Source organism: Carica papaya, chromosome 5 (genome assembly GCF_054855325.1).
Source record: "Carica papaya isolate Zhongbai chromosome 5, ASM5485532v1, whole genome shotgun sequence".
In the NCBI taxonomy this organism is placed as follows: Eukaryota; Viridiplantae; Streptophyta; class Magnoliopsida; order Brassicales; family Caricaceae; genus Carica; species Carica papaya.
In genome coordinates, this window is record NC_142313.1 from 10122939 (window position 1) to 10144524 (window position 21586).

At 34.2% G+C, this 21586-nt stretch overlaps 1 protein-coding gene across 1 annotated transcript; it reads left to right on the top strand.

The window, feature by feature from the left end:
• Positions 1-13976: 13976 nt before the first annotated feature.
• Positions 13977-17845, top strand: ROPGAP3 (Rho GTPase activating protein with PAK-box/P21-Rho-binding domain-containing protein). Its single transcript, XM_022033886.2, has 5 exons — positions 13977-14772; positions 15831-15951; positions 16053-16172; positions 16420-16650; positions 17180-17845. Exons 1-5 carry the CDS (start codon positions 14303-14305, stop codon positions 17672-17674), a joined length of 1437 nt encoding a protein of 478 aa, XP_021889578.1. The 5' UTR covers positions 13977-14302; the 3' UTR covers positions 17675-17845.
• Positions 17846-21586: the final 3741 nt, after the last annotated feature.

Genomic DNA, 21586 nt, shown 5'->3' on the forward strand with positions numbered 1-21586 from the left:
CCGTCTAGTATGGGACTCCCTAGTTCCGTATTACTGAAGACACATTCACGTTAAGGTTCACCCTATGTACAAAGTCCGTACACTCTCTCCCATGATACCCGGTAAGCTTTTTTCTCTTCAAGGATTATTTATGTTTCATGTTCCAACTTTAGAACTCAAACATTATAATTATATTTAAAATAAAAATTCACACCCAACTACGTGTATACCTATATATCAAGCACACACACTGTATATTAAGCAGACAGTCTCATGCGTATATATATGTCAAACACACACAGTTTATTATTTATATTTAGATATAAACAATCAAATATAATTTATTTAACAGGTATTTGGCTTATATATTATATATATATATATATATAAATTATCTATATATATATTTACATGACACTGTATGCAACCTTTATCTATACGCCTACACTAATGCGCACATTCTCAGTAAACATATATACCAGAGCGTACACTCACCACAACACGGGTACATAAACAGACACACGTATCCCACTCACACAAACAATCATGAATGGTCTTTCCCGCACGTCGACCTACAAAGTATATCCACCCACCATGCAATACAAAATTCTAAATGACTAAATATAGTTGCACAATTAGTTATATACTAACATTCACATAAAATCAGTTGAATCATCACCATCGGCATCTCACATAAGTTAAATTCAAAGTTGCAATCAATTTTAGGCGATCTAAAGGCCAAACTTCGATTAAGTAATTATAGAGAGGGTTGAGATATCCTTACCTGGAATTTGGTTGGAGAAAGTATCGGAATCCTAAGCATCACCACATGAGCCTTTCCTGGATTTAGCACTTGCCGCCGCGAATGAGCAGGAATCACCCGGAAAGTCGCAGCGCATTAGTCTGAAACGAATCTCGCCAATCTGTCAGGATCTGACCTCCTAGTGATCTGACCGCTCCTTCCCCGCCGCACACACACCTTCAAGTTTCTTTCTCCGTCGTCGTGTTGCGTGCTAAGAGTGAATCTGCCCTCTGCTCACCGCACCTCCCTTCTTCTCTCTTGCTATGACATTACTCTTTTTTCCCAGCACGTCATGCGACGATCGTGCGCAAGCCTTCTTCTCTGGCTGTCGTTTCTCTGCCTCGCAGGAAGCAACTGTTCGCCATGCCTCCCTTATTCTTCTTATCCCTCTTCTTCTTCTCCACCCCTCTCTTCCCCCTTAGGGTTTCTTTTCTTTTTTTTTTTCTTTTCATTTATTTATTATTATTATTCCATTTATTTTATTCCCCTTTTTTTGTTTTTATTTTCCCTCCTTTTTTTGGCTGTTACAACGGTAATTCCATTGGTACCTTGAGATCCTATTAAATAAATTCCAATTGATGATTAAATTTTAGTGTTATATATATATATATATATATATATATAACTTATTTCAAATGAATGCAAAATTTGATATTTAGATTAATTAAATTCATCACTATAAAAAAGAAATGGACTTAAGGTAATGGATCCTTATTATAAAATGTACCTTCTCTGGTAGAATTTTCAGAGAATTATACAATTTCACCCTTTTCATGTGATTTATATAAATGGTTGTATTTGAAGTTGAAATTGATATTTGACTGTATGCAAATGAGATTTTTTATTGGTAAAAGATATTTTACCTATTCCAATGGCCCCACTCTTCCAACCTCTCCTCATGCCCATCTTGAATACCAGCACATTTTGATTCAAAAGCATTTTGATTGTGAAATTACCCTTGAATATATGAGTATTTCATATGTTATAAGTGAACCAAATATGATCTTTATACTTTTACTATTAAAGTTTATATATTTCTTGTAAAATTTATTTATGCAATCTGCTTGCCTTGAATGCAAATAACTTTATTCTTTATGATTATTTTTTTAAGTATCAAATAATATGCACATATTATTTGAGAAATGTGTCACTTGAAAATTGATTAATTAAAAAGAAATAAGAGTCTTACACTATTTAATGTTATATGTTGTCCTATACTTGTTGTCATTACGCAAAGATTTTGATACTTTTAGAGATAATGCAATGTATATTGTGCACGATACTAATTCTGCATAGTGAATAACATTTTGCTAGAGATAGATGATAAACCATGTATCCAAAGTACAGACTCGTGCTTTGGCCTCATTAATCATTTGTATATTAGGAAAACTCCTTAAAAAAGGTAATAATGGATAAAACAATGGATCCCTAAACAAAAGCCTAATTAAAGATATTTCATTGACACTTTATAGTAGCATTTATTTAAGTGTAATATTAAAGTTTATTATGTTGGGATTTTTTTCAGGATGAAAAAAATTGAATTTTCATTGACTTCACTTTCTCTCTATGTTTAACAACTTAAAGTACATTTAAATAGCCTTATATCGAATTCAAATTTTCTAAAAATAATCTATCATAATCTAAAAAATAAATATAAATCAAATCTCTTAAAAGATAAACTTCAACTAATAACATAATTTTTTAAAAATAAATATATTCTAAATCTAACTAAAAATAAATCTTATTTAAATTCAAACTAATAAATAAAATAAATTATAATTTTTACATTTATCTTCAACATATTATTCTTATTAAAAGTTTTGAATTATGTATCTTAAACAATAATCACTCCTTTTTATGGTTTATCATACTCTTATTGGAATTTATATTGTACAAGGGTTCATGATAATAAGGAAACTTGTTTGAAAGATAAAGAGAACTCCCTTGACAAATATCATATTAATATCACATTAAAAAGAGAGCTCTCAACCTTAATATTTAAGGGAGGTATCCTAACACAACTAAGAAACTCATGAAAATAATTGAATGCATGATACATTATAATAATACAAGAAGAGCATTTTTTAAATGATTTTATACTTCTTTAAAAAATTAGTTTCTCACCTATAAAAACACCTCATTAGTTATAGAAAATTTGATTGAAACTTCACAAAAGCACCTCCTACTTCACAACCTTCTGGTTCTTATTGGCTCTCAATTATACATAAGATTTTATTGATGATAAGTAACATAGCTAATAAAAGAACATTTAGCCATTTGCTGTAATGCCCAATTTTAATTTAATGTAAATTAAATTAATTTATGCAATTTTTTAAATTTTTTAATTTTAATTTAGTGTAAAAATAAAGAAAATTTAATGGAGTATGAAATTGAAAACGATTTTGGGAAAAAGGGGTGAAAATTTAGGTTTTAGGAGTATTTTTAAAAGAAAAATAAAAAAACGGGGGTCAAAATATAATTTAAAAAGCTTACGTAGGATGCCTGGTCAGCAATCTCGGCGAACCAGAACGCGCCGCGTGGTAACAGATGTTGACGCGGTGCCACGCGGGAGGCCACACAAGTGATCCGCGTGCCCGTGATTGATGACCCAGATCTGTTCCCTTGCGCACGGACGGCCTGTATGCGTTCTGTCCCCAAACACAATTGGACGATCATATTTAAAAGCGATTAGACGGTCCATATTGGATCGTGATGAACGGTCCAGATTAGATCGCGATGAATAGTCCAGATTCACTCCCTATTTAATCGCGATCGGACGGCTCAGATCAAACGCGATGGATGGCCCAGATTAAATGAGAACGAATATAAATAACCCTCTTCATACCAAACCCTAACCCTAGCCTCCAGATACCCTCGCTGGAGAAAAAGACTCAACTGCCGAGAAGGAGAGTCGCCGCCACCCGCCGCCACGCCGGAGCTACTTCAGATCGTAAAAAGAGGTAAAAATTTCCCTCTTTGCTCGGAATTCAATTTTAAACACTCTTATGGCTAAATCAGAGCAAAATGATCGACTGATTGACCGAAAATCGTGGGCAAACCGTGGAAAATTTCACAAAATGCCTCCAATGAGGCCCTTCCCGGTTCCCGTTCGGCATAATTTTTCCACCATTGTGATAATCGTTTCATTCTCTACAAGTTGACCGGAGCAAAAAACCCAACTACAACGTGAGCCGGAGGAGCCGCCGCGCCAGAGAGTCTCGCCGCCGGTGAGTTTCAGTTTTTTGTATTTTTTCAGCCAACCAAGGCCCCTTAACGTGTTTTCTTACAGAGATTGATGCGAAATCGGTCGAATTCGACTGAAAACAGCCAACCCGATACAGATCGCCGCCGCTGTGCTGGAATTCCAGAATTGGCCAAAATTAGGTCACGAGACTGGTTTTGAGTTTTTTTGGACATTTGTAGGTACTTATAGCGCGTTTTAATTTTTGAAGAAAAATTCAGGAAACTCGGGGACCGCCAGTAGGCACAGTCAATAGTTTAGCCTTTCGAGCATCAAATCGAGTAAGAATCCCTCACTCTATTCCCTATTATGAAATTGACGTTTAATTAATAATAATACGGTATTTTGTATAAATTAAAAAATATTCATAATTAATTATATGTTACTAATGGAGCCAGAACCGATTACTTATTGTTGTTTACTATGTTTAATTGATTGCCTGATTTTATAGTTTGAATGCATAATAATATCTGATTTATTGATTTTATGGTCTGAATGCATGTATTGCTGCCTTACATGACTAATGTTAAATTAAAAAACCGAGATATGATTGCATTTTTTGATGCATGTTTGGATGAAACGGCAACCTTACTGGATATCTTGGGAAATGGTGGATGGACCAGATATAATAGAAAATCCTACCGTGAAACGTTGTCTCATACCATACAGGGTATCGAGGCTTGGTAATTTGGTGCTCATACTAGACGGAGTACGAGGACGGCCCGTTTCACCCTCATACTGGACGGGATATTTAGGTTTAGTAGTTTGGCAATCATATCGGACAAGGTATTGGGACGACCCTTTAATTGAGAATGTTAAAGAAAAGGATTCACATGTAGCGGAGATATTCCTATGAACCCCCATGAATACCAGCAGGCTGATGGAAAAAGGATAGTGGTTGTTTGATTTATTGAATATAGATTTATAATGTGTGCATGTTACCAATTGCATATGAAATCATGATAAGTGCTATGTTATTGTCTCTATATATTATTTTTATAAATCTCCATGCGGTAAGTGGACGGTAATTGGTTTTATTATTAATAAATACATTTGTTTAATTAAGTACTCCATGAATTATTTTAATTTTCTACCAACCTTCATTTCTGTATCGGTGAATAGCATGATTTTTTACTGGGTTAGTGTAGTTCATTTCTTATTTAATCATTTCATATTAAGAGGACTAGGATCCAAAACCCGATTCACAAGAGGATTGCGAGTAGGATACCAGTTTTATTTATTTTTCGTTTATTTCTTCAATTTTTTTGTATTTTCTTTAAAAGGGTAATTCTCGTAGCACTATTTAGGACATTAAGTTTATTTGTAAGAAATTTGAACCTTAACTATTTATTTTGCTTCCGCACTAGATTCATAATTTATTTCCTTTGAAATTTTCGGGGTCGTTATAGTTGATATCTGAGTTGTGTTCTTCGGACCCATTCCTTACACAAAACCCTTAAGAAACACCAAAAACAATGAATTGTCACTTAACCATTCTTTGTGAAATACAGGTACAGATAGATGAGGAGAGGAAGACCCTCACTAAACCGAGAAGCCCGGGAGAGTTCGTTTAGAGAAGATGTTGATCGGTTATTTAAGATGGTGGAGAGACTCATTGCTGCCCAGCAGGCCCGGGAGGAAAGGAGGGAGCTACCTGACCCTCCCCCACTGCCACAGGTTGAGCCACCCCTACAGCTGGAGGATCCCGACCCACCCTGATATGACCCTACACCATCATAGTATGATCCAGTGCCCCAACCACTGCATCACTCGGCACCACCATAGTATAATTCGGTGCCTCCACTATATCATCAAGTACTACTGTAGGGCCATCCAGTCCATCTTCAGCACAGTCTAGTCCCTCATCCACGGGACCCAACTCCTCTCATGATAGACCCAAGCTACATAAAAAGATATAAAAGATTAAATCCATCTACTTCTACAAGGATATCCTCCTTCGAAGAGATCACGTTCTGGTTAGCTGAGATAGAGAAGGCCTTCAAGACCCTTGTTGAGATTCCCAAACAGAAGGTCATTCTTGCCTAGTGGGAGAAGCAGACCGCTGGTGGCAACTCAAGCAAACTACCCTATCTTTTCTAGTAACTTAGGAACAATTCCTGACAGCCTTTCATGCAGAGTACCTCCTAGAGCATCTTCGACATCTGAAACAGATAAAGTTTGTACACTTGGTCCAGGGGGACATGACTGTATTAGAATATGCTCGCAAGTTCCTAGAGTTAGGTCGATATTCTCCTGAGAGCATGATGGATGAAGGCAAGAAGATTAGAAGGTTCGAGTGGGGTCTCCTTCTTGAGATCAGACAGTAGTTGTTTGTGCTCGAGCTCAATACTTATTTGATTATCTTGGCCAAGGCACAGTTAGCAGAGAGGAGCCTTCGCACCTTCCCTCAAGCAGTAGGGAACCCTAGGTCTTTAGCCCCATACCACAGACCAGCACCTACTACACCTGTTCAATAGAATAAAAGACTCAGGCCGATGACTCAGGCTCCCCCTTAGGTTCCAGCAGCAGGACGCGGCAAGATCTGTCAGCATTGTGACAAGGATCATGGGGACTGACCCTGCTATTGCCTCAACAACACCTGCCGCATATGTGGTAGCACCCAACATTATGCAAGGGAGTGCCCGAGGAACCAAAACCAAGCCAAACCTCCTATCTAGGGCAGGACTTACAATCTCACTCAGTAAGATACAAAAGCTAACCCGAACATAGTACATAGTATGTACACTATCTGTAACCATCTTACTCATATCTTGATTGATACTGGTGCATCGCATTCATTTGTTTCATATATTTTGGCATCAAAATTAGATGTATTACTTGAAAATTTTGATTATGTATTGTTTGTATCTACTCTTGGGAGTAGGACACTACTGGGGGAGGTTGTATACAAGGCTTGTGTCATAAATATAGTAGATAGAGAATTGAGTGTGAACCTAATAGAAATTGGCATGGGAGACTTTGATGTAATTTTAGGAATAAATTGGTTAGCGGCGTATCACGTCACTGTAGATTATTTTAGTAAGGTTGTATTCAACCTCCTAATGAGGAGTCATTTACAAATTAATAAAATTGTTTAACATTTGTTCCCTCATGGCAAATTTTCTTATTATCAAGTGCTTTAACCCAATTGTTTTCTCTAACTACGCAAACCTAGGAAAGAAATTTGTATTCAAGAGATTTCAGCAATTTAAGATTTTTTAGATGTGTTTCCAAATGAACTACTTGGACTACCAGTGGACAGAGAGATCGAATTCACCATAGACCTTCAATAAGGCACCCAGCCTATTTCGGTTGCTCCTTACCACATGAGCCGTGTTGAGATAGAGGAACTGAGGAAACAGATCACTGAATTGCAGAATAGTGGATTCAACCGACATAGTGTGTTTTCTTGGGGTGCCAGAGTTACATTTGCAAGAAAATGAGATGGGATGTTGAGCTTATGTATTGATTATAGAGGTCTGAATAAAGTCACGATCAAGAACAAGTATTCCCTTTCCAAGATTGATGACCTCTTTGATTAATTGCAGGGTGCCCAGATCTTCTCCAAGATAGACCTGCATTCATGTTACCATCAGGTAAAAATAAAGACAGAAGATATTCTCAAAACAGCCTTTCGAACTAGGTACAGATACTATGAGTTCCTGGTCATGTCATTTGGACTAACCGATGCTCCAATCATTTTGATGGACTTGATGAACAGAATTTTCAGACAATTCCTAGATCAGTTTGTCATTGTGTTCATCGATGATATCTTAGTCTATTCAAAGAGTAGAGATGAACACGTTCACCATCTGACTCAGATTTTGTAAGTTCTCAGGGAGAAGAAGTTGTATGTAAAGTTGAGTAAGTGCGAGTTTTTGCTTGAACAGACTACCTTCCTAAGACACATCATATCAAAGAATAGAGTGCCAGTGAACCCCGAAAAAAGTTAAAGCAGTGCTTGGACGGGAAAAATTAACCTCGATTAAGGAAATCCATAGCTTTTTGGGGATGACAGGTTATTACAACAGGTTTGTAGAATGGTTTTCTAGTCTAGTTGCTCCTCTGACTTGGCTCACAAAAAATAACGTCAAATTTGAGTGGAACGAGAACTATGAGAGAAGCTTTTCAGAACTAAAGAGACGGTTAACTAACGCACCTATGTTGGTCTTAGCGAGCAGATATGATAGATATACAGTTTACAGTAATACCTCCTACCTAGGGTTGGGTTGTGTTTTTATGTAGCATGGGAAGGTTATAGCCTATGGGTCTAAGCAGTTGAACAGTCATGAGAAAAACTACCCCCACCCATAACTTAGAACTTGCCGCGATTATCCATACCTTAAAGACTTGATGCTATTATTTGTATGGAGAGACCTTTAAGATCTATACCGATCATAAGATTTTAAAACACATATTGACTCAAAAGGATTCCAACATATGTCAGAGAAGGTGGATAGAACTCCTCAAAAACTATGGCTATGACATCATATATCACTCGGGTAAGGGCAACGTGGTAGGCAACGCACTCAGCAGGAAAAACGCAGGTATATTAACTTATCTGATGGTTTTAGAATGTAAGCATATAGGGGCTGCACAACAGGTATGGCTTCAGGACCTGAAGAGGGTCACATGTTTGGGCCACCTAAGTATTTAACCAGAGTTAATTTAGTAGAATAAAAGAAGCTCAGTCCGCCGATTCTACCATAGCAGCCCTCAAGAAAGATATAGAAGAAGGAGTTAACTCAAAATTCCAAGTCTCTACCGATGGGTTGCTCAGATTTCATGACAGAGTACGTATTTCAGGTGATGGTGAATTGAAAAGAGACATCATGACAGAGGCCCATAACTCAAAGTTTGTCATGCATCTCGGAAGCACTAAGATGTATTAAAGTATGCGAGCCCGATTTTGGTGGACCGGGATGAAAAGAGATATAGTTGATTTTGTTTCTAAGTGTTTAGTATGCCAGCAGATCAAGACAGAGCATCAATACTCAGGTGGGCTACTTCAGTCATTACCAATTCTGGAGTGGAAGTGGGAACATATCACTATGGATTTTGTGATAGGATTGCTTAAGGCACGCTCAGGATATGATGTCATTTGGGTAATTGTTGACTGCCTTACCAAGTCTTCCCACTTCTTGGCCATCAGGATGACAAATTCCTTGGACAAGTTGGCAAAAATATACATCCAGAAAATAGTCAGATTACATAGAGTGCCAGTGACAATAGTGTCCGACAGGGACCCTAGGTTCACTTCTTTGTTATGATCTAGTTTTTAGCAAGCCATGGGAACGAAACTGTCCCTTACTACTGCATTCCACCCTCAGACCGATAGACAATCAGAAAGGACAATCCGCACCCTTGAGGATATGCTTCGAGTTTGCATTCTTGATTTCGGAGGCCATTAGGATGACCGTTTACCCTTGATAGAGTTCGTCTACAACAACAGCTACCCTAGATGAGTTCTCTCCTCAAACGCGATCAGACGGTCAGATTTAAACGCGATCGGACGGTACAGATTAGATCGTGATAAACGATTCATATTAGATAGTGATGAACGACCAAGATTCACTCCCTATTTAATCACGATCGGACGGTTCAGATCAAACGCGATAGACGATCTAGAATAAATGGAGACGGATATAAATAACTATCTTCACACTAAACTCTAACCCTAGCCGCCATACACCCTCGCCGGAAAAGAAGACACAGCCATCGAAAATGAGAGCCGCTGCCACCCGCTGCCATGCCAGAGATATTTTCAACTGCCAAAAGAGGTAAACATTTTCTCTTTTTCTTGGAATTCAATTTTAAACACTCCCATGGACAAATCGGAGCAAAAGGACAGGGTTGATTGGCCGAAAATTGCGGGCAAAGCCTGGTAGCGTCGCCGCGGAGAATTTCACAAAATGCCTCCGGTAAGGGTCTTCCTAATTCCCGTTCGACGTAACTTTTCCACTATTGTGATAACCGTTTCCTTCTCTACATGTTGACTGGAGCAAAACACTCAACCGTAATGTGAGTCGGAGGAGCCGCTGCACTGGAGAGCCCCGCCGCCAATGAGTTTCGATTTTTTGTATTTTTTTGGTCAACCGAGTCCCCTTAACGTATTTTCTCGCAGGGATTGATACAAAATCGGTCAAGTTCGGTCGAAAATGATCGAAAACAACTGATCCGAGGTGGACCACCGCCGACATGCCAGAATTTCAGAATTGGCCAAAATTGGGTCCTGAGACTGATTTTGGATTTTTTTGGGACATTTAGGTACTTATAGCGTGTTTTAATTTCTAAAGAAAAATTTAGGGAACCCGAGAACTGCCAGTAGGCACAGTCAACAGTTTAGCCTTTCGGACATCAAATTGAGTAAGAATCCATCACTTTATTCCTTGTTATGGAATTAAAGTTTAACTAATAATAATACGATATTTTATATAAATTAGAAAATATTCGTAATTAATTAAATATTACTAATGGGGGGTTACTTATTACTGTTTACTGTGTTTAACTGATTGTCTGATTTTACAGTTTGAATGCACAATAATATCTTATTTATTGATTTTATGGTCTAAATGTATGTATTTGTGCCTTACGTGACTACTGTTAAATTGAAAAACCGAGATATGTTTGCATTCTTTGATGCATGTTTTTTTGTTTATGTGATTACGGTTGAATTAGAAAATAAAGACTAAGAAAAAAATGAAAAATGGTGTGATTAAGTAAATAGATGAAATAACAGCCTTACTGGATATCCTAGGAAATGGTGGACAGACCGGGTACAATAGGGAACCCTACCGTAAAACATTGTCTCATACCAGACAGGGTATCAACACTTGGTAATTTGACACTCATACTGGATGGGGTATGGTAACGGCCCGTTTCACCCTCATACCGGACGAGGTATTGAGATTTAGTAGTTTGACGCTCATACCGGACAGGGTATGGGGACAACCCTTTAATTGAAAATATTAAAGAAAATGGTTCACGTATAGCAAGGATATTCCTATGAACTCCCATGGATACTATTAGGCTTATGGAAAAGGGACAGTGGTTGTTTGATTTATTGAATATGGATTTATAATGTGTGCATGTTATCAATTGCATATGAAATCATGATAAGTATTATGTTATTATCTCTATAGGTTGTTTTTATAAATCTCACTGCGGTAAGTGGACGGTAAATGGTTTTATTATTAATAAATGCATTTGTTTAATTAAGTGCTCCATGAGTTATTTTGATTTTTTACCAACCTTCATTTCTGTATCGGTGAGTAGCGTGATATTCTTACTGAGTTAGTGTAGCTTATTTCTTATTTAACCATTTCAGATCAAGAAAACCAAGATCCAGAGCCCGATCCACAAGAGGGTTGCGAGTAAAATATCAGTTTTATTTATTTTTCGTTTATTTCTTCAATTTTTTTGTGTTTCTTTCAAAAGCGTAATTCTCGTAGCACTATTTGGGATATTAAGTTTATGTGTAAAGAATGTGAATCTTAATTATTTATTTCGCTATCGCGCTAAATTTATAATTTATTTTTTTTTTGAATTTCTGGGGTCGTTATATTTGCATTCGTAATCCCAAGTTATAGAAAATTTTAAATGTGACATAAAAACTCCTCAAAAAGCTTTTGCTATCACATGACTAGTTTTTATTGACCTCAACAAGATATGGGATTTTATTAATGATAAAAAAAAAAAATATGGCTAACATTACTTTCTTAACCCTTAATTATTGTTTTTTTAACCATTATATTTATTAATTATGTTTGATTGTAAAGAAAAACTAAAGAGCTTTCTACTTATCAAAATAACACTACGTTGTTTAGAGAAAGTAATATTGGTTTTCATGCCACCTAATCTATAACAATACATACATAAGAATTTGGGAATAACAAAACATAAAATTTAATTTTTATTTGAACATGAACATGTTCAAAAAGCATTTTCTAAAAGTTGTTGATCAATAGAAAACGTATCTCCTCTGGGTTTTATCCCCATTGTTCATGTGTGTGTATGGATAAACTTTTAACTTCTACACTAGAAGGTAGTAATTAGTAATTAATGCAAGCTCTCCTTTTTGTACATGGGGAATACTAGATATTGTAGCAATTTATTGTCAATTAAGAACATATTGATAAGATCGAAGATGGTGTTATGAAAAATGGACCATACATATAGATGTAGTTTTCAGAGCTGTAAATGTATTTGGGGGACACATAAGAATGAAAGGATACAAAAGAGTAGGGAGAGAGAAGGGAGGCAAAGAGCCCACAAGGGCTTAAGATTAAGAACAAGAAAGGAACAATTCCCATGTGCCCATGTGACTTGAAAGTAAAAACACCCACACACTCCTCCTCCAATTTCTGACACTCCACATATAAATCCAAACTTGACCACTCTCACTGTCCCTGCCCAAAACAGAGTTTTTTTTTTTTTTTTAAATGACAGGATCTTCTGGTTGTCCAAGAAATAGTTAATTATAGGGAAAAAAAAATTGCATTAATTTATCCATTATAATTTTCAATATTTGTTTTTTTTTTCTTTTACTTAAAAGAATCTAAAAGAAAATTACGCTCCATTTGATAGATGAAATATTTTTTTTAATTATAACTTTGTTTATGTATATATTTATTTATAAAATTGTCTGTTTGTAAAAGAATTAAATTACAGACAAAATAATTTTTTAAAAAAATTACTAAAAATAATATTTTAATATTTTAGTTCTATTGATTTTTACTATTTGTTTTTTTTTTTTGTTAAATAATTTTTTAACTAAATGTATATACATATATATATATATATATATTAGAATAAAAACTAGACAAGTATTTGAGTCATAAAAATCAGTTTATTTAGTGTATTTGTTTTTTAAAATAAAGATTATTTATTAACACGCTTGTATACATATATTTTATTTCTTTAGTAAAAATAGAAAAAGTTTTATTGGGATGAAAGGTAATATGCAAGCCTTGTAGAATTGGTATCATAAATAAAAAATTATACATTTGAAAAATCCTATAACCTTAAACTTTCATTTTAAATAACTTAACATAAGTAGGTTAAAAAATTATTTTACATTAATATGGAATAATAAATTATCCCAAGAATACTGCAACTAAAATCATTGAAAGTCTAAGAAATCAGATGATTCAGACTTTTAGTGCACTTATATTATTTGATATTTTTAATTGGTATATACATATACATATATATATATATATATTTTCAAATGAATCGTGAATCTTTCTAGGGCATTAATAAAGATCTGATCTAAAATTTACAGCAATGTTAATAATTCAATAAAAGTTTTACTTTACAGAAAGCAGTTCTTAGATGCTTTTGGTAACGCCCCTTACTTTGTGCATTAAATTTCAACTCAAGCAAGAACCATCTGTTCTTCTTTTTCGGCTAAGCAATATCTATCATTATTACAAGTCTAATTATTACGCATTTATTTTTTCTACAAACTACCAATATAATCTGCATTTGTGTTTGTGTATATACGTGATATATTGATTAATGTGCTTAATAAATAATTTCAATGATTCAACCTTCATATTTCTTAAAAGTTAAGACAAAATCAACTCATCAATGTATAATGAGAAATTTACCAATAATAAAATATAAAAAAAAAATTAATATATTAAAGTCACCTTGACAGAATACATACAAATTATATAATTGTTTTGACTTTAAATTAAACATAATTTGATAATAAAAAAAATGCAAACCCCATATATATAACGTTTGAAAAATACGAATATCAGATTAAGTTTCTTTTCTAAAAAAAAAGTTAATCATCGTCGGAAGAAGACATAGCAAATACAATTACTTCCCTATTTAGAAATACTACTTGTTTGTTTACCCAGAAAAGAAAATAATACACGCACACACTCACGTCTCGCTGTCAACTAACTTTCTTTCTTCCTTCTCTTCCCCTGTCACGAACTGACAAAAACACAACCCTTTTTCTAATCTCACAAAATCCAAAGAAAACCAAATGTCTTCATCACCCCACTTCATTCCTCAACTTCAAGCAATCTCTTCTTCTTCTTCTTCTTCTTCTTCTTCTTCTTTCCATCACCAAACAAACCCACCTCACCTTTTTCTACCTACAATATTTATACCCGCTCCACCCTTCTCATTATTATATTTTATATTCAATGTCTCTCTGTCTCCGTCTTCTTTTGTCACAGTGTCAAGCGTCAAATAGCTTCCTTATCGTTATCACACTCCTAAATTCTACTTAACAACAAGGATTACTACCAGTTAAATAACTAATGACGAGACTCTTTCGATCCAAGTCTTGCGGACTCGTCGGAGTATCTGACTTCAACGCGGCTCCACCGACTCCCTTCTTTCACAATTACAAAAACGACGACGAAGAAGAAGAAGAAGAAAAGGAAAAGGAAGACACTGAAGAAGAGGACAAGGGAGACAGAAATGCTGATGACATGTCCAAAAACCCGATATCGACCCCGTTTATTAGCCCGGATCCGAAGTTTGGAGCAGGGAAAGCTCGCAGGAATTCTGGGTCGGGTCATAACCCGTTCCTGGATGTCTTGGTTGCGGCTCTGAGGAAGTCGCTGGTTACGTGCAGCGTGGAGCCGGAAGATGTTTCCTCCATGGATATTGGGTGGCCGACTGAGGTAAGGCACGTTTCGCACGTGACCTTCGACCGGTTCAATGGGTTCCTGGGTCTTCCCACTGAGCTGGAGCCTGAGGTTCCCAGGAAAGTTCCCAGTGCCAGGTTTGGTTTCTTTAACTCCTCTCTGCTTAGGTATTAACTATTTGCATAATTGACATGAGAATTAAGGAACATCTCAGAGAATTATTTGTTAAGGGAAGTGAAAACAGGAAGATAAACATTAAAATTTTGTACGGCTGGAAAATGTTTATTAGTTAAACCAAAACATGCAGTGGAAATGTCATCCTAATTGAATTTGTGCTTGCTCTGCTTCATGTTTACTATTTGGTTGATAAGTTGACGGGACCATTACTTTGAAATGTAGCTATCTATCATCACTGTTGTCAGTGAAAATCCAAAAGCAATAGGCCAATTTTTGGACAAAGACATCAAATATTATCATTATTTTCATAATTACGCAATTTTCTTTAATTATATTTTCAGTTCTTAAGGTTAGATTTGTACTCTTCAAGTCTTTGTTTACCAGGTAAAGAACAATGGAGGCGTTTATCTTAAGTGGGTCATCTAATTTTTCTCAAAGGAGAAACAATTTAGTTGTATATTTCAAACCACACTACTAGATTATGGTGGTGGTTATCAGTTAAATGATGATATTGCAACCAAAGTGATCTAGGCATTTATTTTTGCATTAAGGCTCCTGATTAAAGTTGTTTTTGTACTTGAGCCATTCCTACTTGTCCACCAAACTCTTTTGTTTTCCTCTTTAGATCTTGATTATGCAGCCGCTGGTTAACATTTTCATCCGATTGCCAATGATCATTAACATAGAAGCAAGCATCTCTTAGTGCTACTTGGTTTGCTTCCTCTTCAAGAAGTTGAAGATTATTGAACAAGCTTTGGAAGAATGGACTTTACATGATCAAGGATTCATATTATTTTTTCACTTTTTCTCAATTATATGCATCAAATGTTGAAAATAGCAGATTATTAGTGAGAGATCTCGAGGTTTATATGTCTTTATTACGCATACAGGATTTGCTAGATCTTATTTTTTGGTTCATTGTTTTCCCCTTTCATGATCTCTGTTCCTTTTTAGTCTTCTGTGCTATTTTGTGGATAACTTATCCGTTTCTTCATCTGACCTGATGTCCGTTGTCTAGTGCAAGTGTATTTGGAGTGGCTGCAAAGTCCATGCAGTGTTCTTACGATGGCAGAGAAAACAGTGTGCCTACTATCCTTCTTATGATGCAAAAGCGATTGTATGCAGAAGGAGGCCTTAAAGTATGCCCGTTCTTCTATTCTTGATTACTTTAAAAGTTTTTCCGATTTCTTTCAATCAAAATTTGAAGTATTTGATTCATTCCTACTTGTGTGTCTTGAAGGCAGAAGGAATTTTTAGAATAAATCCTGAGAACAGCCAAGAAGAGTATGTTCGAAGCCAGCTAAACAGAGGTCTATTGCCACTTGGAATCGATGTCCATTGTTTGGCTGGTTTGATAAAGGTACTAGTACTGGACATTTTATTAGCTAAACTCAGTAAAATAGTAAAAAGAGGATATCCTGTAATTGAACTTGGAATTTGGAAGTTTAGCCAGAATGTAGAACATTCTAGTTTCGTGTTCTTGCTGGTTAGCCAAAAATAACTGTTTTACTTCTCTCCAATTTTATATAATTTGCCTCTTTTACTCTGTTCCCCTTCCATTTAACTTTCCTTTTTTGGATTGATCAGTGTGTATGTATTCTCTATAGGCATGGTTTAGAGAACTTCCAACTGGGGTACTTGATTCCCTCACACCGGAACAGGTTATGCACTGCAACACAGAAGATGACTGCGCTCAACTTGTTACATTACTTCCTTCAACAGAAGCTGCACTACTTGACTGGGCTATCAACTTAATGTCAGATGTGGTGCAGCATGAACAGTACAACAAGATGAATGCCCGGAATATTGCTATGGTTTTTGCGCCTAACATGACTCAGGTTAGTTAACATATCCTCAATGTTATTTGCTTTACAAAATCATGTAAGCATGTATATATATATATGAAGAAAAATTCTAACATATTATTAATACATTAAAATACAAAAACCTGCTAGATTGAAATCATGAATCAAATCCATCTTGCGTTGAAATTTAATTAACAGAAATAGGACGGCGCTAAAACTCGAATTCTACATGTCTGACTCTAATAATATATAAAATAGTTTGTTTTTTCATCAATCAACCTAGAAGTTTATTACTCAAAAAGAATCTCAAAAGCTTAAAGCTGATAAAAATCTATTATCTATATATTAACATGTTACTTCTATGGATATTTACCAGTTTTTGTCATTCATGCATGGCGAGTGAATAGGCCAAGAGTGGAGAATTTACCTGGAAAGTAAATGATTTTAACTTAATTTTAACTGGTTTTTCTTTATCACAGCATCCAACAAGATAATTCCCTTTGATTGAAAGTGGTAATATTATGGTTATTATCCAATTAATAGTTACCTCTATTTAACATAGATGGCAGATCCTTTGACTGCACTGATTCACGCTGTGCAAGTAATGAACTTCCTCAAGACACTGATCTTGAAGAACCTAAGAGAAAGAGAGGAAGCAGCTGCCAAACCTAAGTTGCTCATATCTTGCTCGGATTCTCCTAGCAATGAAAGTGACCCCCACTCATCCAAACTAAAAATAGGAGGATCTTGTGAACCAACTATGAATGCTTCTGCCCTCGAGAGACCTGGCATCAATAAGTTCTTGAGGGTCAGTACATTTAATAGGTTGGAGTCCAATAGTAAGGAAAAGCTATGGGGATTCCAGAAGAAGAGTGATGAAGAAGAAGAAATTGAGTTGGTTTTAGGTAGCAGTTGTACGCTGAGTGAAATGGGATCCTTGGAAAACAGATGTAGAGGTGGATATGATGGTGGGGATTGGCTAAGTTTGAGAAAAGGAATGAGGAGGCTGTGCAGGCATCCTGTATTTCAGTTGAGCAAACGAGCTACGAAGACTTGAGATCTGGGGATTGTAAATACTCGGGAAAGAGGTAGGGAAGCTTGGGCATGAAATTTATGTCGTTTCAATTTTGTGGCCTTTGTCATTTATATGTTGTTTGTGTAATATTATACATTGCTAGTTGTTGGGATTTTATTAGGATGAAAAAAACTTAAATTTTCATTGATTTCACTTTTTTGACATTTAATAATTTAAAATGTTTTTAAATAAGTTTATATCGAATTTAAATTTTTAAAAAATAATATATCATAATATAAAAAATAAATATAAATTAAATCTTCTAAAAGATAAATATCAACTAATAAAATTATTTTTTTAAAAAAATAAATATATTTTAAATCTAACTAAAAATAAATTTTATTTGAATTCAAACTAATAAATAAAATAAATTATAATTTTGACATTTATCTTCAACAAATTTTTTTAATGTAAAAATTATAATCATTAAATTTATTTTGTTGGAGTACTTCTCTCTAATATTTTTTTATTTGATCTTCATATTTTGAAACACTTCTCTTCAATTGTTGATACACTCCTCACCAACTTCCGGTTATTGATGCACTTCTCATCAATTTTCAATTATTTGATTCACTTATCATTAAAATTTTTTGGAATACTTCTCTCTTATTTTCAAAAAAGATTTTTTTTTCTTGAGCAAAATTTGTTTGTTCATTCTTCAAACTACAATTTCTGTCTTATATATATTCAAATCTTTTACAACAAAAATATAGTTATTTATTTTTATACCAACAATTTTTTTTCATCATGATTGTTTTTCTTGTATATTCGGCATGGTGAAAATTTTTCATTTTTGATGTTGATGAAGATTTGTTTGACATATTCGCAATGAAGACTCATTTCATGGTTTTTTTTTTTTACTCAGTTACTCTTCTCTCTATATTATTTTTTTTTTTCCTCACATAACCCTGACCAACAAAGCTCTGATACTATTTGTTGGAATTTTTTTAATATTAAAAAAAGTTAATTTTTTATTGATTTCATTCCCTCCGCATTTAAGAATTTAAAGTATTTTTAAATAGTTTTACATCAAATTCAAATTTTTTAAAAATAATTTATCATAATTTAAAAGATAAATTATAAATTAAATCTCATAAAAAATAAAATTTAAGTAATAACATAATTTTGTTAAAAAAATAAATATATTCTAAATATAAATAAAAATAAATTATATTTAAATTTAAATTAATAAATAAAATAAATTATAATTTTTTACATTTATTTTCAATATTAATATTCGATAAAATGCTAATATGTCTGAAGGCAGTGAAATTGAACGATAATCAGTGAAGGAATATGCCTCCTCTGTGTATGATGGATTGCTTAACTTGTGTCTTTTAATAACAATGAAGTTGAAATGATGATGCAGATTGGGAATTGCTACTTTCGCCGCATATATTTACATGAGAAGTGTAGTAAATCTTGCATACATACTGAATGATTCAGCTGAGATCCCTGAGAGATACCATTCAAATATCTTTTTGTATTCTGCTTAAATGTTCCAAATTCAAACATTATTAAAAATTAAAAATAATATTTTATATAACGAATATATTTACATAATTAATTGTAACAAACTAAAAAAATTAACTTAACTTTTTATTTATTAAAAAAATGTTTGGATTTTTAAGCCAACTAAAAATTATGTTTGCCTTTTCAGATGGCAAGCTTGTTGTAGGGAAATAAGTCACTGTTTGTTTACAAAAAAGGATTAAAGTAATAATCTCACGATCTAATCATTTTAATGTAAAATAAAAATTTGTGTCGTGTTGTAATAGAACATAACGAATTAATAAAACATGGGATTAAATTATTTTAATTTTCATACGAAATTTATTATAAACAATTTAATTGGACTAAAAGTATAATGTGGTGCTTTTCAACATTTCTTATTTCTAGGTGTTTTATTTTAAAAAATTAAAAATTATATATACCGTAATTATATTCACTATCTAATTAAATTCTTTCACAATTCTATTTTTTTAGTTAAAAAATTTGAATGTCAACTATATTCCCTTTCAATAATCAACCTTCGCATAATTATAGAACAATTTTTTATAATTACGTAAAAAATTTAAATATCATTTTATCTAAATAAAAATTTATAAAAATTTTTTTTAATTAAAATATAAAATAATTATCATTGCAGAAGTCCGAAACTTAAAGAGAAATAAATTCATAAATTAAATACGGAAGCGATTAATAAAGTTATGGTTTATATTTCTTATACAATAATTTTGAATGCTTAATACGGTTACGAAAATGTTCATTCTAAAAAATAAACGAAAATTAAAGAAATAAAATAAAAAACGAATTATTAAATATCTTAGGACAACCTTCACTAGCACTTGAAGGGAGTCCGGATAGTGAACTATTCACAACACTCTTGCTAATCAGAATCTAAATCTTGGTCCTCTTGATTTAAAATAGTTAATAAAAAGGTGATCTACACTACTCCAGTAAGAATATCACACTAATCATAAATATGGATAACTAAAGTGTAACAGCCCCGAAAATTAAAAAGAAATATATATAAAAATTCTAAGTGCGGAAGCGAAATAAAATAGATTATGGTTAACATCCCTTACACAATAACTAAAACGTATTAAGGATATGAAAGAATAAGCTAACTAAAGAAAATACTAAAAATGAATGTTATAAGGAAAACTATAAAATCTTTAGGTTTCTACTCGCCGTCTTCCTGCGGAACGGTCTCGGGAACCAAGTTCTTTTAATCTGAAATGGTTAAGTAAGGAATGAATTACACTACCTTAGTAAAGACGTCACACTATCTCACTGTCACAGAAGTAAAACTTGGTAGAAAACAAAAACAACCAATGGAACACAATTTGTAACAAATTCATTTATCAATAATAATACTCTTTACTGTCCACTTACCTCGATGAGATTCATGAAAACAACTTATGAAAATAATAACATTATAAATATCATGAAATCATACGCACTCTGTAATATAACACGTGTCATACTTTTATTTTTCAATTATTAAGCAACAAATTTTCTCTTTTATCAACCTACCAGTATCTATGGTGATCCATAAGGGTCCCCGCTACACGTGAACCATTCACCTTAACAACTTTATTCTAGGGCCGTCCCCATACCCCGTTCGGTATGGGCGCCAAAACAATAAACCTCAGTACCCCGTCCAGTATGATGGTGAAGCGGGCCGTCCCCATACCACGTCCGGTATGAGCGCCAAAATATTTAAAGTCTCCATATCCCATTCGGTATGAGACAACATTCCCGGTAGGGTTCTCTATGGACCCGGTCCGTCCACCATCTCCTAGGATATCTAGTGAGGCTGTCAACTTACCCAATTATCAATTCAATCCTATTCCTATTTATCCTTAGTCTTCGTTACCCATTCAAACATAACTATTTAAGCAAACAACATGCATACACAAGGCAAACATATACTAAATTCACAAAATTAAGCAGCAGTGAAGCAAACAGTGATTCATGCATTCAAAATCATAGAATGAATAAGCCACATACCGTAACGCATTTAAAACTGTAAAATAAATAAAACAGGAACTGACCGAAAAATATATTAGATTCGGGCTCCATCAGCAATCTTAATTAATTATACATATCTATTAATTGCAAAAATACGATATTTCCATTCAATTGAACTTTAATTTCGCGATAGGAAATAGGGTGAGGGATCCTTACTTGATTCGAAGTCTAAGACCGGTTTTTCACTGCGCCTACGGGCAGTCCTTAGATTCCCTGAATTTTTTTCCGGGAACTGAAACGCACTTATGGTACCTGCACATGACCCCAAATGACTCAAAATCGGACCCAGGGCCTACTCGGCCAATTTCAGAATTCTGGCACGGCGGCGATCCGCTGTGCTCCGGCGACGGCGCCGCC

What these genes read in the sequence shown, in the direction of transcription:
- ROPGAP3 (XM_022033886.2), top strand. Translation starts at nt 14,303, where the DNA reads ATGACGAGACTCTTTCGATCCAAGTCTTGCGGACTCGTCGGAGTATCT. An exon ending in AGGAAAGTTCCCAGTGCCAG is followed by an intron (nt 14,773 to 15,830) that starts GTTTGGTTTCTT and finishes TCCGTTGTCTAG; the next exon opens with TGCAAGTGTATTTGGAGTGG. An exon ending in TTGCGCCTAACATGACTCAG is followed by an intron (nt 16,651 to 17,179) that starts GTTAGTTAACAT and finishes TATTTAACATAG; the next exon opens with ATGGCAGATCCTTTGACTGC.